The following is a 26273-nucleotide window of genomic DNA, read 5'->3' as shown; positions in this document are numbered from 1 at the left end:
GTCCTCGTGCGCCCCTGATCTGCCCCGGCGTCTACGGTCCAACATCCTGACATGCGACTTAGCTAGGCACAATCTGTAAATTGGTCTTTCCCTTTTGTTCTGCCACTAGTTGCGTTTGTTTTTTCAATCACATCGTTTTGACAGTGAGGAGTGAAAAGCACAAGGTGACACCCCTTGAACTTGAGAGCACCCTTGACTCACGCAGATGCGACCCCTCCGCGACAGCTCCGGCAAAAGTCGCAGGTGACAACACATGACAAATAACGAAACTAATACAACGCAGTTAGTTTGTCGTTAGATGGGAGTGGATGTGTGCCACCCTCGAGTTTATGTGCCAGGCGAGGCTCAGCTCCCTGCTACGAGCATATCTCTGAGGGGCGCCGTGCCCCAGCATTGCCTGTGCTGCCAAGGGACGTGCCAACGCCGCTGCCACCCTCAGCTGCGCCAACTCACATCTGCATTCCTCAGAGGAGGGGCGAACAATTGGGAGGGCAGATTGCGCAACTGTTGATGGTGCTGAATGCAAACCTGGGAGAGGCGCGGGTCCTCGGGCCCCTGGGGCGTGGGTGAATTAGGGGGGCATTCTGTTTTCTGTAAATCCCTGGGGTCTCCCAAAGGAATTCCTCACAGTAGTACGCATCAAATCGGCAGCCGGGTAAATAGCGAAGGGGCGCTTGTCCTACCCGGAAGCGACATGCGTAGCGAGGCTCACGCATGCCTGCAGTGCCCTCCGCGAAAGCTCTTAGCTGGTTTTCCAGAAGCCTCACGGCATGCCTGGCACTGCTGAGGAAATGCTGCGCTGTGATAAAATGCAGCATCACAAAAGGGGTCGCCCCTCTGCGTGTGAGGGGTCCCCTGTCCTTCCAGCAGCCGGGGGTACACATAAGTTGCAATGGGGTGGCGCTTCCCTGGCAGGCAGTCTGTCTGTCTGTGATGAGGGCGATGTTTTGATCCCTCCTGTTATCAGCCACTGCCGTGTTATGAAGGGAGGAAAACGCAGGCGGCGGCGCCACCCCTTTTCGGTGGGGAAGGGAACGACTCTCGGGCTGAGTTCCTCCTGGAGAGCTTTAAAAACAACAAGTCGCCAGAGTGTGGGAGAGCAGGGCGGAGTGACAGCCGCGCGCCGCCTGCAGGTACTCGTGCACCGCCGTGCCCTCCACCTGGGCACTGCACTGTGACCCCCTCGCCCCCCACCCAGCTTGGACTCTGCAGTAACTATTTTAGTACCGCGTCCTAACTGCGCAACACGCGCGCCGAGGCTGCAGGGGCAGGTACCCGCCGCTGCACCGTGACCCCCCTAAGCACCAGTGCAGAAACCACCGTGACATTGTGCCCCCCACACTCCCACCTGGACCCTGCATGCGCCAGAGCTGCAGGGAGGGCTGTGCCAGCGTGCATCTGCTTTGACATTACTCTGTGCCTGTGGTGGCATTTCCCATCCTGCCTGCCCGGACTCTGCACGCGCAGCTGTGGTTTGAAGCCGTTTCCTGGACAGAACAGGGGCTGCTGTGGTCTCGCGAGCCCCCCACCTGTGCACTGCATGCCCCGCGGCTGAAAGACAGTCTCCTGCATCCAGTGCCAGCTTGCTTCGGATACTGCGTGCCACCATGCCGCAGGGCCGGCCGTAGCGACCCGTGCACGCAGCAGGCATGGAGCCGGGAGTGTTGACCTCCACCTGCCACAGCCGCCGTTATTAACTGCGCGGAGCTGCAACAGGAGCCCGCCTGCGCGCGGGGAAAGTTTATCGCGCGCCCCCTCCTTCCCCGTTCCCTTCAAGGGCAAGGAGCCAGCGCAGAGTAAAACCCCTCTCCCCTCCCCAGACCCGCAGGTTCATAAGCGGCCGGGAGCGCAGGAATTATTTCTAAAGCATGGGCAGCACGGCCATGGACACCAAGAAGAAAAAAGAAGCCGCCAAGAGGACCCCGAGTCAGAAGAAGAGGATGCTGCGTGTTTACATCCCCGTGAGTACTTCTGTTTTCGTTTCCTCGCACATGTTGTAACGCAGTGACACTGGCCACGAGGTGGGCTCGGTCTCTGATTGGGTGGAAGGAAGCGTGGATAAGAAAATGGAGGAAAAGTCGCAGGCTTTTTTAAAGCTAGCCCCAAAGAAATCTGAAAAAACACAAACAGACTTTCGCGGCACCTACAGGGTAGAAGGAGCAGCCAGGTACAGAGGAGGCTGGGTAGAGACGAAGCCACACACTATTTACAAGCAGACGGGGTGGAGGCCTGCGCATGCGCGCTGAAGCGGCATGGCGAGGGGGCGGGGTGCCAGAGCTCGTATTTTTGCTCTGCCTGTAGCTGGCTGCTGCTATCCTATGAGTCATAAGCTGAAGCTTTGTATATTTAAAAGGAAACATTATTCAGCACTTTGTATTCCAGGCTGTGATGAGCACTGGAAGCATCAGGAGATGCATGTCACAGCGCGGAGAGGGGGAATAAAGCCCACTCGAGTCTTGTCAGATTAGAATGCCCAATTGTGAAATATAAGGAGTGCTGCAAATTACCCATATATTTATTTTGACCGTGGGGTTGGCCTGTTTTCAGTTTGTGAAGAGGTTGACCGAAAGTTCCAGAATGCAAAGCAAAATAAAAGTCATAGCCGAATGAACTGATAACCAGGGTCGGCCTTGTTGTGTGGCAGTTTGTGGGCATGTTTTTTTTTCTGGTGGACCGTTTTTATCAGTGGATTTACCTGATATTACCACAAACACTACCTGCAGCCAGCAGAAATGAGTGCAGTGTCCCATACCTTTCAAAACACTTGCACAGCATGCCTTTACAGGTTCAAAAGTACCCTATTTGCAAATGTGGCCCAATTTTCAGCTATCTGATCCCTTAATGAGGGCTGTTTTTAGGTAGAGATATATTGTATTCGAGAATGGCCTTGAAGACCCGCCTACTCTCCGCCTATATTTGTCATTGGCTTGTGGCATTGTTTTTCCTAAATGCTGGGTTATGATTCGTTAATGGGCTTGTTAGTCCCTCCTTTGTACCCCTTGTCTTCATTCGTAACATCCCATGAGGACTGGCCCTTTTACATTGTTTGTTACAGGGTAAGTCTTGTTAAGTCTGTAAGCACTATAGTCTTTAATGGGGCTCTCCTACTAAAGGCACGACAAGCTTTCCTGCAACATTCAGTGGCCATGGGCGCTTTCACTTTCAAAGCAGCCCTGACAGTGACGGCCATTTCTTTGAAATGCAATAGATCTCGCATTTACAAACGTTTGAGCTATTGGCATTGAAAATAACAATGACTTTTATTTATGTGTTAATTATCAAAACAGATAAAAAAGGCATTGTCATTTACAATGCCAATAGATTAAACTCTCGCAAATACGAGACCTATTGCATTCAAATTCTTGTTATGTTGGTGTCCAGACCTATTTTCTGTGCCAGTCCGACCTTGCCACTAACTACCAGTATCAGACAACTGAGATGTATATATTTTATATGTCCGTACCTCAACACCCCTCTTCTTCAAGTAACCATTACTTCGATTAACCATTGCTTTGACCTGCCATTTCTTTGACAGCGCACATTTAGTATTTTAACTCCAGTATTTCTCAACTAGCACACAAAAGCTATGTCGAAGAAATGGTCATGTTGAGGTAATACTCGAAGTGATGGTGAAGTCGAAGTAATGGTAATCAAAGTTGTTTGGTTGCAGTTCTGGGGATGCCCTCTTGAGCTCTCTAAACATTTGAATGCATGTAATTTTAGTTTTCTGTGAATGTAAGGATTCCCAATAGCAGAGCATGTCATGACATCATCACACATTGTTATGAACATGTTTTTCCCAGCCTTGGTTTGCTGTTGCTTTTGGGATTGGCATTGGTTCCTGTTAGCGCTTCTTAAATGGATTTTCCAATGTGGCTGACCTCCTTCCTTGCTCAAAAGGACGAGTATCTTGGCCCGTCAGATTGGGGCGGGGGGGGAAGGGGAAGGGTTGGACTGCAAATTTCCCAACAATCATGCTAGTTAAACTACATTATATGGGTAACAGGGCAGGTGCAGGACTTAAGGAGCAGTAGGAAGGAAGAGGATTGCGAACGTGAGGGGTTCTTAAAATTCGATATTTTGTAATATAAACTTTTTTTAAGACCTTTAAAACAGAGATGAATATGTGTGTGTGAGTTATCTTTATCAGACACTATAGTGGTCCTGAGTCATGATTCTGTAGCAGAGAAGAGTTCTAGCTTGTTATCTAAAATGAAGTCCATAATATCAGCTCTATGTTTTGGTGAGAATTGTGTGTTAATCAGCAAGAGGATTTCCTGAGAATGACAAGGTTGACGAGGAAACTGAGGAAGGGTCACTTCCTTGCTGTGGACGCTTCAGTTGGGTATAGCTTCGTTCCAGTGGCGCAGTGTGCGCAGGAACCACGTCTAGGCATAGCAGTCAACTTAATACACCGCAGTGAAGTATACAAAATAGGGATGGAGAAATGCTTGATGTATTCTCAGTCACTGGCCATTACTCGGGTCGCATCCCAGTCCATCGTTATTTTGCACACCAACAGTGGCGTCTGGCTTATACTGAGGGTGTTGAGGGGGTTCACAAAACCCCCCCAAAAAACTCACTCACCTTCACACCGCGACATCCTCCTCCCTCCGGTGTCTTCCAAGAAGCTCCCGATGTAGGAAACTGCACAACCCGATCCTGGCACTGCTTTCACAGCTTGAAAGCAGCACCAAGATTGGGTAGAGCAGTCTCTCCTAGCGCTCCCAGGAGCACTGGAGGCCTGGGCTTTCCCCAACGTAGCTGTATAAGACAGCTAGGTTAGAGAACATTAAATTGCGCATGTCTGGATGGGCAGCCAAAGAGACATACATAAAGCGCAAAGCTCCCTGCTGCTGCCACTTGGCAGTGCTGGCCCCGTCCATTACACTTAGTTTGGGATGGGTTGCTGAAAAATAAAATGGTAATAAATAAACTTTATTACCGTTTTATTTTTCAGCTCTGGGTCTTGTGGGGTGACGTTCCTCCGCTCAAATGGAGGAGCCGCCCTGCACACCAACCCACCTCAGCTTAAACACAGCTTTATGCAAATCAGTCTTGACCCTACTCCAATGGGATTAGTCCAGCCTGAATTTCCAGGCACGGTCCTCCCTGGAGTGGAGTAGAGTGCTGTGGAGTGGCATAGAGTTTCGTAGAGTGAAGTGGCATAGAGTGGAGAAGATTAGAATTTCATAGAGTGGAGTGGCTTAGAGTGGAGTAAAGCGGCATGGAGTAAAGTGGCATAGAGGGAGATGCGTACAGTGGAATAGACTGGCTTAGACTAGAGTGGCATAGAATGGAGTAGAGTGTCCTAGAGTTGAGTAGAGTGGAGGGGAGTAGAGTAGAGTGAAGTGGTATAGAGTTGAGTGGAGTGTCATGGAGTATTGTGGAGGGAGGAGAGTGTTGTAGAGTGGAGCAGAGTGGAGAGGCGTAGAGTGCAGTAGAGTGTCATAGAGTGGAGTGGCATAGAGTGCAGTAGAGGTTCATAGAGTAGAGTGGCATAGAGAGTTGTGGAGTGGTGTAGAGTGGAGTAAAGCTCCGTAGAGTGGAGTGGCACAGAGTGTAGTAAAGTGGCGTCAAATGGCATACCTGCAAGAAATTCCTGTGATGAGCTCCCCGTCACTGCCAGGAAAACAGTTTTGTTCCCTCACTATACCTCTCCGTTGTAAGGTTTCCCAAAAGCATTAGTTGGACTTCCATATAACTGCATCACAACATTTGTGCCAGTTGATCGCCCAAAAGACACCAGATAACAAACATTTAACCAAGTAGACACACCAAAGGATCCTTCAATCGAAGTTCACAAGGTGGCAAAATTGTTCATGGGTAGGTCATCTGGGCTTTAATGTTGGTGGTCCATTCCTGCACATAGGCACGCTCGTCGCCAATGTTAAGTTGCATATAAAGGACAACAAAATGCAGATGTCCATAAATTGCCTTTATTGTTTGAAGTATATAATCATAGGACCATACAACAACCAAGAGCAGCAGCTCCCACGTGACAACCGTCACCAATGGAATTCTTGACTCCACTATATGATGCAGCAGAGTTTCACAATGTGCTGAATGCTGATAGGTGACAATTACCCCAAATCAGTAAACCATAACATACTTCCAAGTGATCCAACAGATAAAATAAATAACTGTATACTGGTTTATATCTAAATGGTAGAATCAGAGCATGTCCAAGAGGAGATAGTTTTGGAATGCCTACAGATTCCCGAGAAGAAACCTTCATAACCATGGCTTAGGGAATTGATGTACTGTGGTCCAGATGATGATAAAATCATGCATCTGTTCTCGCCTGGTTCTATCTCAAGAGCTAAAGAGTTCTGTGTACTATCTTAGTTTAAATGAAAGGATTATTTAACACTCAAAAGCACTGAGTAGTAGTATTTTTACTTTAGGCTATGCCATTTTGAAGAGTTAACTCCTTTGCTGCGCGTGTCGGCCAGCGGCCGTCGCAAGCACTACCTCGGTAGTGCTGTGCATGTCCGTTGGCCGACGCGGTCCCGCCCACTCGTTTAAACCGATGCTCCGCAGCGGAATTCGCGCCCCGGTTAAGCGGTTAATTATTTTGATCATGTCTCTTGGATTTATCATGGAGATAACTTGGAAGCATTAGAGAACAGTGGAACTGTAAGGGAAGCTGGTTGTTCATTCTGAAGGACACAGTTTCGTACCGCTGTCATTCATGCTATATTTGTTCAGTTTTTCTGTCCCAAATAGGTAACCACTTAAGTTGCCTATCCTTAAAGGGCCTCACATTGAGCGGCCTCTTAAATCTGACGGTCCTGGGAATACCAGTTACTCACTCCAACAGCATTAGGGGATCCATATAAATTCACCCAGAGATTTCAGAAGGTGACATATCTCGGTGAAGCATTGGGGGAAATATGGAATTACTGTGGGTGTCCAACCCAGAATTACTGATTTACCCATTAAATCCTCATTTCTGAGCAGAACCTCTGGGTTCCACTGGTGATACCTGTTAACTCCTTCCTCAGCGTTATTAGTATTCCAGGAGGGACTCAAATGTGGAGTGATCCAGACTACTTGTAACGAGGGCCTCAGTCTTAAGAAAGTGAGAGCTCCTTTCCTGTTTACCATCACAGCATCATCACACTTAATGAGGAATTTAAGTGTAACTCTTAGAGGGTCAAAGTGAAAGTACATATGACGTGGAGAATAAAGCCACTGCAAACACATAACAGGAGAATCAGCGGATTACAATACACGTATATTTCAGTTTTCATATAAAGCATAATACGAGGGTTTAGCTTGTTTTCAACACTGGCATTATTTTTTTACATTGCAGAACTATTTCAGGGGTAGGATAGCTAGTAGGATAGCCAAGATACATCGATCAATAATTAAATCTGGCCCCTACTGATTAAACGATAGCCTCTTGGTTCTATAGTCACCAGCCTACAGAACATAGATGACAATTTCCATACTGCTCAGGTTGCAGAAAACACATTTTTGGAGATAATGGACACATTTTGCCATCTGTCTCGATCAACAACCGAGCTCATTAAGGAAAGTTTGATAGAAGAAGAGATATTTCAATTAAATGTTGTGTCAATTATCTTGAGTAATGCGTTAAAAAGGTTCGTGAAAGTCCTGTAGTTTCAATGTCCATCTAAACCGTGGCCAGCAGCTCAGAGGACGATGCACATTTGCTTTCCCTTTAGCTGTTCTCACGTCTTTCTTTTTTAGGTGTGGGTTTTGACGGCACAGTTTGCAAACAGATCTAATGTGTGTAACATAGTTCCTGTAGGCTTGGGTTACAACCCTTTCAATCATTGGCTCTTTTGGCTAGTTTCTTACATCCATTTGATTGAGACATTGCTGATATCATCTTGGTTCAACCTAGAAGAGTATATGATGCAATTTGCTATATTAGTGTATCCTTTTGCCTGCAATGCAGTCCATCCATTGAACTGCAGGAGGGGCTATTTGATCAATACATTGGCTCCTTGATGTTCATTTCCACCCCTTCCACTATCCGCTTTTGTTATGCGCTGCTGCCCTCAACATCTTTGTCTCACATTTCTATTTCTTCTGCCCACAATGCCTTCTCATTTCTCCCTTCTGCCCCTCCCTTGCCCTCTGTGCTCCACATCTCCACCAGCCTCCATCATTCCTTCTTGCCCCTCTCTCTTTCACCTAGGATTCTTTCTCACTTGCTCTTCACGCTCTTCCATGCCGATTCCTTACTGGTGTGAAAGGTGTCTATACTGAAGTTCAATATAGTCCTCTTTTTGTTTCTATAGAAAATGATAATCGAGTGGTAAGTGAGCCTTCATTATAGCCCTTGTATTCTTTCTATGTTACAGAAACTAAGGGAGCAGTATAATAAATAAAGGCTCCTTTGTCATCAGCATTTATTTGGCATAGAAACAAAAGTAGGACTTATGAAGGCAAAACTGCTTTTAATATAGACCAACTTTGTTTTCTTAAATGTGCCAACGTTTAATGTGCTTTTGCAGTATGCATTAGTACGTTAAAATCTGTCCTATTGGCGTTGCTGATATGTATTAGCTTAGTCTTGTTACAGCGCCCAGTTGTAGGTACATTCTGGTAAACTATGAGACCTATTTTATACTACCAAACAAGGCCGCTTGCATACTTTTCACACACACCTTTCCATGTTCTCGACTGAGAGTCCCAGCTTGAACAAGGTGGCTTGCAGCCACCGTCTGTTTGCCATTCTTGCCAAGCAGATATGTCACAACTCTTCCAAGCCATTTTGTTCAAGAGCCAAATGGTATTGGTACACAAAGGACAAGCCTTTAACACTTGATCCCTGATTATAAACTAGGGGTTAAATTGTGATTGTAATTCTGAGTTGTGGAATAATTATTGCACCCCACTGTTTACCTTCTCATGGATTTCAGCAGGTCAAATCTGCCAAAAATCTATTGTGGGGAGAAAATCCCAGAAAAAAGCAACATTTGTGGAATTTTGTGAGTTAAATACATGGTCAGAAGGTTATGCCTCATTTCTAAATGAAAAGTATGGACGAGGAGTTTTTTTACTGTACTAGTTAATAATACCCCTAACCAGGATAATGGTATTTGCAAGATGCATTACATTCCTTAACCTTTTCTGAAGTACTTGGAATCGGGGTCCTAGTGGGAAATCGAACTCTGCTACCAAACTGTTCACCTGTAGGGCCTGATGCCATTGAAACCAGGGTGCTTGCCCATGCTATGCCAGCTGCCCCACAGAGGTATAGAACATGCCCAATATACATGAGGTTATTGAACTAACTAAGCACACTAGCTTAAAACCTTTACAAAAAGATTATAACGAGAAATATTTTCTCCAAGTATTTTTATATTTATGATTCCCTGTAATTTCAAAAAGATAGAATGCACATTTTGTGAAAAATTATCATATTATTAATACAAAAAAGGGAAGTTTCCCATTAGTGCCCTAATTACCTCATTACCTACTCAGGGGCATATGGGGTGTGTCGTTTGGGACACATGGCACATATATGCATTTTATAACTTTTTGAGAATCACAATCTACAGCAGCTCTTTGTAACAATGTTCTAAACGACATACAAGTTAAAATGTGTCCATCGCTGTCCAGTGAAACTATGTAATAATGTGTGACACTATTAACATTTCCTGGCTTATTAGCTATGCATCTGTTGCTTTCAGGGGCTTATTTTGGCTTTACCATTAGAATTAATGGGCTAAAAAGTTCCAGCATTTACAAAGTTGTTGGTGATAAAGCGCGTGCTAGCTGATCGAGTTACACCTGACATGTGGCCACTTGGTGGTTATGTATGCGCAACTTTGTTCATTCATTGTCAACTCTGGTCTTCTGAAGGATCAATCCAGAAAACAGGATAAGTTCTCATAAAAACAATTTGGCAGGAAGCGCGCGGGGGAGTGTGGCAGGGGGCTTAATAATAAAAAACAAAACAGGACTTACCTGGTGCTGCCGGTACAAAAGGGGGTGGTGATGGACGGAGCATCTGAACCAATCAAACACTCACACCCAGTCAAAAATCTGGGTTTAATCCATCACCGTTCTTTAGCCCACTCTGCCACCCCAGTTCAGACATGGCCATATGCAAATCAGTCTGACCCTGTGCCTCATGGGAACAGTCCAGCCCGAACTTACCTGGTGCTGCCGGCAACCTCACACTCCTCTGTTCCTGGTCCCAGCAGTCCCTGTGAAACCAACGGACTTCCCATCCAATCCCCAAGCTGCTTTCAAGCCTAAGAGCAGCGCGGAGATTGGCCTGAGCGGGCTGGACTAACGCTCGCTCAGGCTCAGGTTGTGTCTCCAACCTGACTGTGCAATACAGCCATGTTGGAGAAATCTAAGTATGCATGTCAATTTGGCCAGCCTAAGACAGCTGACCAAACTGACATGCACAATTAAAAATGCACATCTACTGTTCCTCCCCTCCTCCCCTGGCCCAGCCTCGCCCCTCCCTGTACAACGCTGACTCAGAGCCAGCAGCTGACAAATAAAACAATAGTAAAATATAGTTTTATTTTTTAGCTGCTGGCTCAGAGTCAGTGGGGTGATGCCCCTTTGCCATTGCGGAGGAGCCGCTGCTGCTTAAAAAGGCTACTGCATGAATCATAAAGATAAGGGCTACTTGACCAGGAATGGACCATTTTGCAAAATTTAGATCAGTGAAAATGGGAATTTTTGCGTCGATCGATTTCAAATCAGATATTAGATTCAAAAAAGACCCCTAGATTTCTTACTGAGTGAGCTGGCACAGGAGACATTCCCAATGAACAATAAACATTATTCTATATCTGTAATGACATTGATGTTCTTCGTTATCAATTTGACCACATGTGAGCCATCAATGTAATTTTTTGAAATCGATCGGCCATATAAGTCATACATTTCCTCAACATGAAACATAAAAGCCCCATGAGGCATGACATGCGGGTCTACAATAGATACATAGAAATACTCCCACACAAAACTTGCAACTGCTCTCACACAAATCAGTGAATTGACTTATATGTGGCACAAAAATAACAATTGAAAAGGAGACACTACTCCTTGGAACACATGGCATTGTTCATGTTCAAAGACATTTGCACAAACAAGCAATATCATTGCCATTCCAAGAATTGTTAAATTGACACCACAAGCCATGACATTTTCCCAAAACAGGCTATAAAATGTCCCCTATGTGAACTATGAATTCACAATATCACCATGATACTGGCACAATTTAAGCTGTGGCATTGTCTCTATAGGAGTTGAAAGTATCCCAGCTGATGCAAGTATCATTCTTTGAAGCCATAAACCACCCTACAATAGCCTTTATATGAAGCTCCCTCTGTAATGCCTAACTGTTCCATGCTGTGGGCCCGTATCTTTTCAAATGTGTGACTGTGGTATGCCAATCCTCACTTAATCGGGTGGGGTGTCCGTTGGCAATGTAAGCACTGATGGCACCGGCTGATGTGACCAAGGGAAAACCAGAAGCTAAACTAGTGCCTGGACAATGGATGAAGGTCTCAGGGTTGACAATTCAGTGTTATGCCCTGGCTACAATATGCAACATTCATAGTACGATGGCACTGAACGCATTATAGGGTGAGGACAAAGATCTCCCAGGAGCAGCCGCCGACATCACAGAGAGTTAGTCTGAATTTGAATGTTCTGCAGTTACCCAGACAAAATGTTCTCCAACTGTTTCAGGCATTAAGCTGATAGAAGGATAATCTGTATCAGAACATTGAAATGTTGGGAGCTCCATTAAAGACAATGGAGTGCTCTGGACTTCTAATGGCTGATAAATGCCCAGAACCCCAACATTCCAATGTCTGTCGTTCAAGGCTGTTGCTGTGAACAAAGACATTGTGGAGCCCAAGGGAACTTTGTTTTTTTGTTAGAACATTCTGCCCTCTAGTTTTTGAATGTTCTAATAGCCTTATAGCCTTTCATAGCTGGGCTATACGGTCCATTAAAGACATTCTCCCTCGTTAAAGGCCATCGCCTTCGGCTCAGGCCTTTAACGCTGGAGTGGGCTTTTAATGGCCGGTATAGTTCGCTATGTCGGGCTATAAGGCTATATTACTGTTCTCATATGCAATAAATTGTTTTGTAGAAGACTTGGTAACCTGTGAACTATTGCCATTCATACCTTGCTTACAGGCCCTTGCATGGCCTCTGGAATTATGTGATTGTGTGGCCGCAGCTTCTTTCACATAATAACAGGTTTGCTGCATTGGCCAAATAATCCATCATCTGCTGCATAATCTGCAGATTTGAACAACAAAATGTGTTTCTTGCTTAAACAGTTCAAATGTTACTAAAGAAATGTAACAACATGTGTTGCTGCTCAGTGAAAGGCCCATAGCAAAGTTTAATTGGTCATCTTTCTGTTGCTTATTGCTATATTTGGGTGTTACTCAGGTACTAATGAGGTGCAACCAACGCCCAGACAGTGTGAACAAGTTCAAGAATAACAAAATAGTGAAATAATGCTTTCATAAAAGTGCTATATTAAGTTGCAGAATTTGCCTTTTCTTGCCGCTTAATTTACTCAGCCCTGCCACATAATTTGTCCCTCCCCATCTGGATAGTTCTGGGCGTCCAGCCCTTATGTGACTACTTAAATGATTTCTGACATGCATGCAGAATTGACTGCAGGCATGAGCTCTAACATGATTTTGGGAGTGACCTATATTCAACAGCCACACAATCACCTGAATGATCACCTGCGTGACAGAGTGCATAGACGCTTCAGAACATATTGCATGAAGCATTTCATGTCATATTACTTGACAGCTCCTGCCTTGCATGACTGATTGCATGAGTGCCAACTTGGCATCAGACCTGTCTGGTGACACAGCCATTCCCTTTTGCATGCATAATAAGCTGAATGAATACTGATGTGAAAGATTGCATACCATCATCATGATATATATTGAAAACAGATTGCATAATAGGATTTGGCAGACTGCACAAGAGAGTGTATGAGCAAGTCTCGAGTAACAGATTGCATCACACATTTTATGTCAGCATGCTTACTGATGAGCATATTTATCAACTTGTCATGCAACGCAGCAATCCACCTTGCTGTGCTACGTGAAAGGGAGAGTGGAGTAATGCGCCGTGTTTAACTTTATATGGTGCACTAATGCTCTCTGCTTGTACTGGCACTCAAACTGCTTCCTAGCACCAACGCTGGCACGCTTGCACCATTGTGGAAGGGTGCCTGCATTGTAGGCAGGATTGTTTTTGTGCAGGAAGGAAAAAATGAGGAAAAAAATATATATTTCTCCTTGTTACACCTCTCCTGAGAAGGCACAGCATTTTTACGCATTCCCAGGTCTGCCACCAATGGCAAATCTGGGAATGTGCCAAAATCCATGGGTAACACCCACGATCCACCCATGAGTTACGCAAGGCATCGACTTGCACTTCCTTGTGTTACTCCAGATTTACTAAGCAACGCAGGACCACGCAAAAAGGTCTAGCGTGAAGATGATTGGTTGCTCGGGCATACTTCAGAACTCAGGGTAGCTAATAAGTTACTGGATGGGAGCAAATATAGTGGCATCCACAGATCCCATGGATTCATAATTAATCATTTGACAGTGTCAGATGAGGAGAAACCACAGAGACAGAAAGAAGGGGAAGAGCCAATGGGCGGAATGCATAAGTAAAAATGTAACTTTCCTTTTGCCATGGAGGTAAATTGGGAAAATGGGAAACAAAAGCTGGTGGTGAAAGTGTAAGACAGCAGGATGACTTCTCAATTAATCAAAAGACCTAATGAAAATCGGGCCGACTACATATGGTTGGTTCCATAAAAGATGCTTTCCGCTTTTTTGGTGGGGATATTCAAAACAAAGAAGAGTGATAGCTTTTTACTGTGCATTAGAACTATAGCACCACAGGTTGTTTTCCTAATTAACAATGGACTACTGTATTGATTTTTTTAATGTTTGTAGATAATTTGTTAGGATAACATTTATATTTTGACCAGATATCTGAGTCCCGAGTTTCTGTACTTCTCAGGCATCACAGCAGATGATGTAAACACAAATGGGGCTGTCCCTAGTTGGGATTCCTATAGGATTTTTAGAGATGCGTGACCAGTGGGGGCATCTCACAAAAAGTGAAGGACTGGCCTCACACACCGCCTGGTGTCATGCTTCATCATAGGCCGTCCTTGCCCTCTAAAAACTTTGTTTGATAGAGGGCGGGCATACACCTGGAGACAGGGATGCACTTCTAAACTAAGTGGTGGCCCGTGAGTAGTGAAAAAGTGATCTAAAAAACATTACAGTTGTCAAAAGACTAATTTAATTAAATGGGCAACTGCATGGTATTAAAAGAAGTGAGCAGTGATTAGGGAACTAATTATCCCCTCACTGTGCTAGATGTGGTCAACATATTTCTGCTTCAGGGTCCCCGGAGGGTACATAGCATTCGTCAGGACCAAGTATTTTTAAAGGATTCCGCCTGTATGCACAATTTGTATAAAAGATCAACCTCTAAGAGAGTGGGGGGTTATGTGAATATCAATCTCTCCGCTAGTGTAGTACTCAAAAGAAATGCCCTAGGTCACTATCCTACTTACACCATGGGAGGCGGGGAGGTGAAGCGGACAACTGTAGGAGACACGGCTGGAGGCGCTGAAGATGACAAATGTCAAAGTAGGCCCTTCCACCCTCGACCTCCCAAGGAGTAAGTAGGATAGTGACCTAGGGCATTTCTCTTGAGAACTACACAGAGAAATTACTCTGGGCTGTATTTTGCAAAAACTTTGAAAAATGCACTAAAGTGCATTTTTCAAGGTTTCTGGTTACACACACATGCCCTTGGGGCATGTGTGTGCGCAATATGTGTGCACATCACAATTTCAGGGGTGCAACAGGGTGTCATTTTGACACCTTTGCACCCTTGGAATTGCATGCGCAATTTGCGAGTACCTATTGGTACTCTCAAATTGCTCATGAGGGCCCATAGGAATGAATGGGAAGCCATTCCTTAATTGCGACTCGCAATTTGCGACGCGCAATTAAGGAATGTTTAGGAATCGCTATTTTAATAGTGATTCCTACATGCATAGGCTTTTGAGAGTCCTTAATTACGATTCTTTAATAATCGTAATTAAGGTCTCGCAAAAACTTTTCATGATGCATGTGCCTACATATCTTCAATTTGTATTTAACATATCAGCTATAGGCATTAACGAGTTAAGTAAACCCTGTCCCCAAGAACAGATAGTGTCTGCATGCGTTTTTACCCTAGGAAATTTTGGGTGTTTTTAGAGAGCCTGCCCTGATTGAACTGGATTACTGTATCAACGTATCGATGACATTTACATGTCTAGAACCCATTAAGTGCATAGGACTCGACTCCCTCCACACTAACTGTGGAGGGCATAGATGTCATGTCCTCCGACCCAGAATCAGGGAGCTCCCCCGGTGCATGCACTCTGTTCAAGTACCCACTGTAATGATGCATTAAAATAGTGGGCAGTAGGACCTCCGCGGTGGAGGAGGAGGAATGAGGGCGGGATAAGGGAAGAGGAGGAGCCACGCCAGGGGAAAGGGCAGTTGTACAGAGGAAGCGAACAGAGCAGGACGCAATAAAAAGATATAGAAGAATCTGAACCTTGAGTCAGTGACCTAGGACACTACAACTGGCGATGTGGGTGGTCACGACCCATGCGTTGTGGGTGTGCGCCCTGTGAGTCCTGCTGCCAGGAGGTGCTGTGTGAGCGCGTGGAGCGCCTAAAAAGGATTTGCTTGACGCGGTTCGGGAGCCTACCCCGACCGCGTTCATCTTGGCGCCTCGCGGTCCGGGCGCCTACCCCGGCTGCGTCTGTCTCGTGGAAGGATTGAGGGGTACCTGAGAGCCCCCCCCCGACATCGGAGCAGCGTGGAGGTCCCGCGTTTGCTGTGCGTAATAGCGATCTGGGTGCCCACCCCAGTTGCGTGTTGATGAGCCTCAGCACCTGTGGGTGAGTGTTTTCCTTCATTTCCCGGCTGCTGAGGAGGTCCGGTTGATGGAAGAGCTGCTGCCGGTGTGAGACAGGCCAAATCTCGTGGGGCACGAGAGTTCGTGGCGGCCATCTTTAAGTCAGGCGCCTGCACCAATCCCCTGCGAGGAAGTCCCGGCGGCCATTTTGAAGTCAGGTGGAGTGCCTAAAAAGCATCAAGCATTGGTAAATTCAACCGGAGAAAGCCTAACAGACATCAAGCATTGGTAAATTCAACTGGTAAAGCATGAAACACATCAAGCATTGGTAAATTCAACTGAAAAGGCTGAAAATCATCAAGAATTGTTAAAGTCAACTGGAAAAGTTTCCAAATGCAGTTGGAGTGTGTTCTCTTGTGCATTAGTTAAATCAAGCCCTAGCAAGTTCAAGTCAGTTACGTCAAGTGGTGGTTTGGAGTGTGCTTCGTCCAGATCAACAGAGGGGGCTGTCGTCTCAGTCGGTGGTCAGACTTGATAGAAGGCCGCTTCATCACCATGTCTACTAAACTACCTCCTCAAGCTGGTCCGGCGCAAGCCAATGCCGGACATATGGGGTTGTTTGGAGTGTCATTTCTGCGTCCACCTGAACCTTTGGTCCTCGAAACAGGAGGTGGTATGGGTCTTCGATAAAAGGAGTGGCTTGAAGACTTTGAAGACTTCATGAAGGGTTTGCACATGTCAGAAGCCGGTCAACAGCTGATAGCACTACGTAATTTAATAGGAAAAGACGTCGGCCAAATCATAAAGGAATTACCTGCAGCCGATTTGGCATCTTACGCTGATGTGTGTGAAGCATTGAACCGGAAATTTCTGCACAAAAAGAGCATTGATTATGAAAGATACACGTTTAACTTGGCGGCTCAAGAAAAAGAAGAGCCCATGTGCGTTTTCATCACACGCCTTAGACGATTAGCACCTTCTTGCGAGTTTGACTCTTTCTCGACCGAAGATGCCCTTCGTCTGAGAGTTATCGAAGGCTGTCAGTCCGAATCACTGCGGCGGAAACTGTTAAAGAAAAGCTACTCGCTGGATGAAATTGAGGAGATGACACGGGTGCATGATCAGGCTAAAGAACATGCCAAAAAGATGGAAGCAGGGAGAAGTGAAAAGCGTGAACAAGCCTTCAGGCTTCAATCTCGCAACACACACACACATTCTCCGGCAAAGCCAAGGTCATCCCGGTCCAAAATGCAACAGCAACCTGTGAACCAGCGACGTCGCAGCTCCAGTCGAAATAACAGACGGCGTGAGCGTCATCTCAAATGTTATCGTTGTGGCTATGACTTTCCCCACACGGACGGGTGCCCGGCTCTGGGTCAGAAATGCAGGAAGTGTGGGGGGGGAGAACCACTTCGAGAACGAATGTGGAACCTCCAGGAAAGACAAACATAGAGATCAAGAAAGGTCATCTCGACCATCGAGCACGCGTCACCTCGCCAAAGCAGTACGGGATCACAGAGACTCGTCACCAGGATTGTTCCGCTCCAGCTGGCAGTCTCGCCGAAGTTACCGATCCCGACGTGCGTCTTCCCAAGAATCGAGGTCACTGTCTCCCATCTCGCAGGACAGTGATGAATATGTATGTATGGTTGCTGACCCCGACCGACTAAAGAAATATCCTCGGCTCAGCATCCAAATCGTCACGCACTGAACTAAATTTGTGATGGGCAGTGGAGCCTCTCTCAACTATATACCAGTGGCAGAATATCAGAGAATGAAGCCACCACCGCAACTAAGCCCTGCTCATGTGAGAGTCTACATCTGGATGTCCAAAAAGCAATTCCCTTGCTTGGGAAAATTCTCAACGCACCTCACGTATCAAGATCGCACAATTCCTGCCTACATCCATGTCATTAAAGGGCCAGAGGCTGACTGCCTTCTGAGTCTTCCGACTGCTGAGCGACTGAGACTAGTGGATATTTTGTACAAGGTCAATGACGAACTTGATGTGGTTCAGAAATTTCCAAAGTTATTTGCTGGCTTGGGAAAGATGGCTCATTGTCAGATTCGACTACACATTAACGAACAAATAACTCCAGTAGCTCAACACCATCGACGGATCCCCTTTCATCTCCAACAAGCAGTGGAACAGGAATGACAGGATCTGCACAAAGCTGACATCATTGAAAGACAGATGGACCTACGCCCTGGATCTCTCCGGTAGTAGTCGTGCCGAAGAAAGGAGAACCTGACAAAGTCCGTCTGTGTGTTGATATGAGGGCGCCCAACACCGCCATTGAAAGAAAAAGACACCCTGGGCCACATATCAGTGACATCATTGCATCACTCAACAGAGCAAAGATATTTTCCAAACTGGATCTCAATAAAGGTTGCCACCAACTGGAACTACACGAGCAGTCGCGTTACATTACAACTTTCTCAACTCACATTGGTCTCTTTAGGTAAAAGAGACTCAGTTTTGGAGTGTCTTCTGCTGCTGAAATTTTTCAAGAAGCCATTAGAAAAAGATTCATCACATCCCCAATGCCCTAAACTACAGTGATGACATCCTGGTTTATGGGTCCACGACACAAGAACACAACACTGCCTTAGAACGAGTCTGTCACGCACTAATGGAAGCCAACCTCACTGTAAATAAAGCAAGGTGTGAGTTCCATAAGTCCACGTTGAAGTTCTTTGGCCATATCTTCTCCCAGGCGGGAATGAGACCAGATCCAGACAAAGTGGCTGCTTTGAATGACACCCCTAGCCCTCGTGATGCAGGAGATGTTCGCTCCTACTTAGGGATGGCCAGCTACTGCGCCCGGTATATCCAGGACTATGCAACCATCAGCTATCCCCTGAGACAACTCACAAAACAAGGTCACCCGTTCCAGTGGTCGGCGGAATGTGAACAAGCATTCAATGAAATTAAAGCAGCTGTGGAGTCAGCCGACAACATGGCTTATTTTGATCCAAAGAAAAAGACAGAAATCATCGTTGACGCCAGTCCCGTGGGGTTGGGATCCATTCTAGCTCAATATGACTCCGAAAGTGACAACGATGCATAATTGCCTATGCCAGCAGAAGCCTGACTGAGACGGAGAAAGCATATTCACAGCCCTAGAAAGAAAGCTTGGCTGTCGTCAGGGCCTGTGAGCATTTCCACATCTTCATATACGGAAAACATTTCACACTAATCACCGATCATCAGGCCCTCATTACGATCTTTGGCAACCCTGGAGCTAAGATGCCACCGAGAATAGAACGCTGGGGTCTTCGCCTCCAAGAATACACTTATACAATTGTGCACAAGCCAGGAAAAGCAGAAAACCCTGCTGATTACATGTCAAGGCACCCCAAAGAGCCAACCAAGTGCAGACCGTCCGTGGCCGAGGAATACGTATGCTTTGTGGTAGATCAGGCCCGACCACCAGCAGTCCCACTGGAAGCCATCTTGGACGCCACTCTTGAAGATGTCACTCTGCAAGACGTAAAGCGCCGCATACAAGACAATGACTGGAGACACTTGGATGTCAACACTCCAAATAGCTCAATTGACAGACATGAACTTGCCGCGTTCAAGCACGTGAAGGAGGAACTCTCGGTAGCCACCAATTGCCTGCTCTTAAGAAACAATCGAAAAGTTATCCCGAAACACTTACAGCAAGGCATTATCAATCTGGCGCATGAAGGCCATCGAGGCATTGTGGCCACCAGGAGAGCACTGAGGGAACGGGTCTGGTTTCCAGTGCTAGACCAAATGGTAGAGCTCACACTGAAGGATTGTCCCCAATGTCAACTGGTCAGTCGACCTGATCCTCCCGCACCACTGCAAATGTCCCAACTGCCGGAGGGTGTGTGGCAGCATGTTGCTGTAGACTTCTTTGGGCCATTTAAATCTGGACAATATATCCTGGTCATCATGGATGAGTACTCATGTTTTCCTATCACACAACTCATTGCGCCAACGAAATCGTCCAGCACAATACCTGTTTTGGATGAAGTGTTCGCCGCCTTGGGCATTCCTAAAATCGTGAAAACTGATAATGGGCCTCCGTTCAACAGTCAAGACTTCACGGAATTTGCCAAGCATCTCAACTTCAAGCATCGCAAAATTACACCTTTGTGGCCACAGGCCAATGGAATGGTTGAAAGATTTATGTCTTCATTATTGAAAGCCATTCAACAGGCTGAATTGTTGCGGAAAGACACTCAAATGGTTTTAGATGAAGTCTTGCGAGCTTATAGAAACACGCCTCATTCCACCACCGGTAAGTGCCCCCCGACTCTAATGCTGGGCCGGCCGCTGCGCACCAGAATACCCATGATTGACTGGATGATGGAGCAGTGTCCCAAGACTCTGAACAAGATGACATAGCTGTTACTGACCGACTCAAGATGGAGAAAATGAAGACGTATGCGGATCATCGTTGAAGAGCTGCACCCTCCTTGATTCAAGAAGGTGACTGGGTGCTAGTTAAACAAGAACAACAAAAGAAAACAGACTGTCGTTATCATGAAACTCCACTGGTAGTCACCAAACAAAACGGAACCATGATCACTGCTGAATCGGATGATAAGAGAATCACCAGGAATGTGATGCACTTTCAGAAGTGCAGCCCTAAAGTTAAAGAACTGCTTACTGGTCCTGTCAATGGGGAAACGAGACCCAGTGGGACTGAAACCAGTGACCAGCCATCGAGAGTGATCCCTGATGGAAGAGAACCTGACTGTCTAGACGCACATATCCGTCCCCGCCGAACCATTAAGAGACTGATTCGTCTGATTGAAGAACTGTAACTATGTGACACATTTCATAGTTATATGTTGAAAGAAGACTAAACTAACTCATTTTGTTAAGAAAGGGGGAGATGTAATGATGCATTAAAATAGTGCGCAGTAGGACTTCCGCGGTGGAGGAGGAGGAATGGGGGCGGGATAAGGGAAGAGGAGGAGCCACGCCCGGGGAAAGGGCAGTTGTACAGAGGAAGCGAACAGAGCAGGACGTAATTAAAAGCTATAGAAGAATCTGAACCTTGAGTCAGTGTCCTCTGTGGCCTAGGACACTACACCCACCTCAGCAGGGAGCGGTATTGCTTCTGCTCCTCCTGCCTGTGGCTTGTTTCCAATTATGCAAATCATACTGCCATCTTTGAATGTATTCCTGGAACTCACTGGAGCCATTAGGCTCCAATGTCACGCAAGAGCAGATGTAAATGGGAGCCTAACACATTCCCCCACATAAAGGTTGTTTTAGGGGCGGGGTGGTTTCCATCGGTAGCTATCTTAGTGATTCATAGCTCGGAGATCTCTGCAGGAGGGCAATCACTGAGCAGATATCCACATTACTAGACCTCAAAGGAAGCTTAAGGGGGGAAAGTGGTCCTGCAGCATGGTCATAGCTCTCACTGACTAAGTGGTCAGTACACTTGTTTTGCCCCCTGGGAGCCATATTGGGATGTTTACTCCATGGGTGCCCAACACGGGGGGACAGTAAGCCCACTAAATGCCGCACGTCTACCCACTTAATTTGATATAATTATTAAAACTTTGGTATTCTCAATTAATAAAAGATGTCAAGAACATTTGTGTTTCATCTTTGTATATCAATTGTAACCAGAAAGACATTAACACACCCTTTTGGTGGAAAAGTCCATCAAATTTACCTTCCTAATTAAATTAAATTCAATTAAAAACCTTTATTCGGCCACATAAACAAACCTAGAAGTACACAAATGACAAAATAAACAAATAATTAAAAAAAACAGGCAGATTCTTTAATGTCAGTCATCATCTTTCTAAATAGAACAATCTAAACATATCTGAAAAAGCCTGCTGTTAAAATTGTGAAGCAGACACAGATTGCCATGCCTGCACGTCAATTTTCGAGAACAGTCCAACACCATAAAAAATGTCAACGTTATTCAGCTGGAGCAATACATTATAAGATTCTCTAAAATCAGTAATGTGTAAGGTTCTCTAACATCAGTAATGTGTAGCCTCTTGATTAATTGTAATAAAATACTTTTGGTATACAGTAAATATAAATCACAGAACCACAAAAAATGTTATTTGATTGCCTGGACCTCCCACTACTACTCACTAGAAGGGGAGAGTATCTAGATTTGCTTGAAAACCTAATGGTAAGCTTAGCAGGTACTTGATTGTGCCTTGCCGGAAATGGAACAACAGGGACCCATGGGGCTGGTCAAGTAGCTTTGGGGTGGGACATGCCCTTTCGGGGGTTCTGCCCAGATAGGCTGTCACTCTGGATTTGCCAGATTCCCCTTCAACCTTTCTGAATAAGCAGATTTAAACCAAAGTGTCTGCAGCTGTGTTCTTACTAATAATGTGAGGCTCCCTGGATTCTTAAACAATTGTTTACCACCTATCTTGTGCATGGGAGATTGAATATACATCAACCATGGGATTTTTCTACCTTTGTCATATTAGAGGCAATCTTTTATGACGTCTTTTGTGAGGGCTCCCTCCATGTTATTACAAATTGCAAATAAAAGAAGCAATAGGCTGGCACTAATATCCTTAACATAGTGGATGCCCAACTCACTGTAACATACAAAGCTAGAATTCGGCGCCCCAGGATCTTCCTACAGAATCTGTGCTCATCAAGTTGGATTTGGTGGCATTCTCGGTTCCCCAAACTTCAGTCCTAATGGGAAGGCATTGTGACTTGTAACTCTGGAGTACGTGAGCTAGGGTTCTCCCCTTCCTAGGATGGGGTAAGCTAAGTAGCTAACCTAAGCCTCTGGAGAGTTTGCTTCCACTCTCTGCTAAATGTGCTTTCCTGGAGCCATTATCGCTAGAGGTCCTGCCAAGATAAGAAAATGTGCTTGTCGAATACGTTCCTAATTATAAAGTTCTTTTTTAAATTGCTTATCAATATATAATTTCATTGCTCAAAATTCAAAGATGAGTGTATTTCACTTCAGGCATCTCAGGTATGTCTAACCCATAATAAAAACATACAATTGTAAATAAGATAGAAGAAGCTCTCCCCTGTAAGTTGTGTGTCCATCACACTCCAGTGCCAGTGTTATACTATGGCATGCACATTCATGCTTGGGAGGCCACAGCTCCCAATAGTTGGCTGCTGACACTTCCAACATTCAAATGACTACATTGGACCTAGGAATCAATTACAGAGGCTGGCGTGTGTGACCTGCAAATCAAGTCTTAGTCCTACAGGGATTAAACAGAAGTGTTCTCGAGTAAGGGCTTGGTATTTTGTCCTGCTTTAGGTGTTTTAACTAAGCAGGTACTCTCGGGGACTCAGCACCAGCACTTCTTCATTTTGAAAGGAATCGTACCTGCACTTCTCAGCAAGAGTGCAATTATTTTAATGGGAGAGTACTGGCACTTCTCAAGAACAAACAGTTACTCTTGGATTGGGAGTAACAACTCCTCTAAATTTCCATTAAAAGCCCTGCCTACTTTCAAGGCTTGCACAAGGTGAGTGTATGCAGCATAGAATTTTAAAGGGTTAAGCTCATATATCAATGGCAACTACACCTGAATGAATATCTAGTTGTCTTGATGAAGTCCTTGTGATTTTCAGTTCTGCATGATATCAGCAAATGCTTGTTTGAGAAAACTGCGGAGCAGTGAACTTCGATTACTTCCTCCAACCCTGTGGCACACAAGTTTATTTTTATTTATTTTATTTAAGAAGTTTTATATAGCGCTAGCCTGACCGGAGGGTATCGGAGCGCTTCACATCAGTTACAGAGCAGAGGAAAAGAGAGCAGAACATAATACAATAAAGCAAGACAATCCAGCCAATAGTAATCGTAATGACAGTGACGAAGAGTTCTATTTCAAGGACTTGTTAACATCTCATCCGAGAGGGGTGAGGTGTCAATCTCAAGACAACAGCTGCTCCTATCTGTTCGCTAGGGCTTGATCGAGGAAGAGAGTTTTGAGCTCGTTTTTTAATTTAGCGAAGGAAGGAATAGATATGTGGAGGGGAATAGAGTTCCAGATTTTGGGCGCGTTACCAGCAAAGGACCTGGCCGCGTTTTTTTGTTTTCGTGATTTTAGTGGGATGAGAAGTAGGGTGTTAGAGCTTCTGAGGGTCCTGTTCTGGCCAGCTTTTTTAAGTTTGGCCGCCAGATATTCAGTTTTTCCTTGTGTTAAGGGCTTTGTGGGTGAGGCAGACTGTTCTGAAGTTCGCCCGCAATTCAATTGGTAGCCACTAGAGATCTTTGAGTGTAGGAGAGATGTGATCAAATTTCTTTATTGCCGTGACCATTCTGGCAGCCGCGTTGAGAGTTGTTTTCAGAGGAGCAAGATGTGTTTTAGCTATTCCAGAGAGGACTGCGTTTCCGTAGTCCAGTCTTGACAGCACCATTGCTTGGGTGGCTTTTTTAAGATCTTTGGGCGGAATAAAAGGTTTAATTTTGTTCAATAGCTTCAAGTTTAGGAAGGCGCTCTTCGCCGAGATCTTAATGTGTTTAGTCATGTCCAGTTTTGAGTCAAGGGTAATGCCCAAAGATTTAACAGAATCAGCAAGGGTGAGGTTACCATTGAGCGCATTGATAGCTTTTAACCACTCTGCCATTTGCGGGTTCTCTTCTTTGTTCGAAATGAGGAGTAGTTCAGTTTTGTCCGGATTCAGGTTTAAGTGGTTACTTGTCAGCCAAAGTTGCACTTCTCTTAGTGTTTCATTGAGTCTTTGAATCAAGTGTCTCTGAGTTCCGAATGCTCTCTCTTGGCCAGTTATCCCACCTCATATACATCTAAATCCGGGATTTGTAAAGCAGAAACTATTCACCCCTAAGGGTCTCAAGGCGCTGGGAGCTGTCGGGTAGATTAAGTGAGCTATTGCCCAGAGTCACATGGTGCTGAGCTGAGCAGCCGCTGGCGCCGGTGATCGGACCATGAGCCCTGCTCTCCGGAGTCAGCCACTCTGGCCGCTGTGCCACACCTCTCCCCATGAAAATATTTTCTCAACTCTCACAAGAATGAGAGGCAGGTATCGTATATGGACGTCATGCCAAGGTACTCCAGAAAGAGCAATTCACATCTCCTTGGGATGTTCTGCCAGCTAGGCAGGAAGTGGACGCCCTAAAACCACTCCCAAACCCCTAATCTCTGTGGTGAGAATTCTTTATAATAATAATACAGGACTTGTAAGCCACGACAAATCACCTTCAAGGGGCTCATGGCTCTGAATTTTAGGCCTGTGAACATTAAGGGCCTTATTATGAGTATGGCCATCCTTGGGACCAACGTACTCGCTGTGGCGGTATGACCACTGCCACACTGCGGGCTCGTCCTCAGTATTACAATTGGAGCGGTCGGACCACAACAGGACCGCTGCATCTGCCGGAATCCAGGATCCCGCGGGGGTTGCACAGTGGTCAGGAGCAGGAATAAGCTGGCGGTGCATCTGCTGCACTGCCAAGCATTTTCTGAGTTGCCCTCTCACCACCCTTTTGATGGTGGTGAGCCTGCCATGAAAAGGGTGATGGAGAGGCAACACTCCCAGGCCCCGGGGTACATGCAGAGGGGCACATGCACCCCTGAAATTGCACCCGGGTATCTGCATGGTGTGGCATGGATGCCACACTGTGCAGGAACATACTGCAGGTGGTGTCATGGCGGCGGGCTGCATGTTAGGTTCTCTTATGAGCCTAACAGCCCAGCATCGTGAGACAGCCACAGCCCACCTGCCCGACCAGGATTAGACTCCTAATCAGGCGTGCAGAGCACCACAGCTTTTGCCGTACTCCAGCGGACAGCATGGTGGTGGTCTTAATAAGACCCTTACAGCCTGATTCATCAAGCTTAATTGCGCTCGCAAAGGGCCAGATTCTGAGAATCTGGCCCTTTGCGAGTGCAATTTTTGCATTTGGGATTCATCATCCCAAATGCAAAATTCGCTATTAAAGAATTCGCATATTTGCGAGGAATTGCATTTAAGGAATCTCTATTTGAGATTCCTTAAATGCAATTCGTGAACCATTTTAAAATACCGAAATCGCTATTTTGGGCCGCTATTTACCGCGAGGTCAAACCTTGTGGTAAATAGTGAAAACTTAGAAAAATGCATTTAAATGCATTTTTCTAAGTTGCATGTTACACACACACATGTCCTTTGGACATGTGTGTGCGCAACACCAATGTAGATTACATTTCAGGGGTGCTACAGGGTGTCCTTTGGACACCCCTGGCACCCTTGAAATCGCTATCTTATTTGCGATTAGCAAATTGCTATTCGCAAATAAGGAATAACTCCCCATTCATTCCTATGAGCCTTTAGGCCTATAGGAATTAATGGGGAGTTATTCCTTATTTGCGATTAGCAATTT

The 26273-nt window shown here is 45.7% G+C and overlaps 1 protein-coding gene across 3 annotated transcripts in view; it reads left to right on the top strand.

Annotated features, from left to right (window-relative positions):
- Positions 1 to 1086: 1086 nt before the first annotated feature.
- Positions 1087 to 26273, top strand: part of PRKAG2 (protein kinase AMP-activated non-catalytic subunit gamma 2) — a 1661435-nt gene continuing 1636248 nt past the window's right edge. The window contains exon 1 of one of the 3 annotated variants that reach the window (XM_078663217.1): positions 1087 to 1961. In XM_078663217.1, the coding sequence (XP_078519343.1) occupies positions 1869 to 1961 (93 nt within the window). In that variant the 5' untranslated portion in view covers positions 1087 to 1868. The remainder of the gene's footprint in view (positions 1962 to 26273) is intronic. The other 2 variants (XM_078663218.1, XM_078663216.1) reach the window with 2 other exon arrangements.

This window comes from Lissotriton helveticus, chromosome 10 (genome assembly GCF_964261635.1).
Source record: "Lissotriton helveticus chromosome 10, aLisHel1.1, whole genome shotgun sequence".
Taxonomy (NCBI): Eukaryota; Metazoa; Chordata; class Amphibia; order Caudata; family Salamandridae; genus Lissotriton; species Lissotriton helveticus.
Note: the sequence above shows the minus strand (reverse complement) of the source record. Positions and strands in the feature narration are given on the sequence as shown.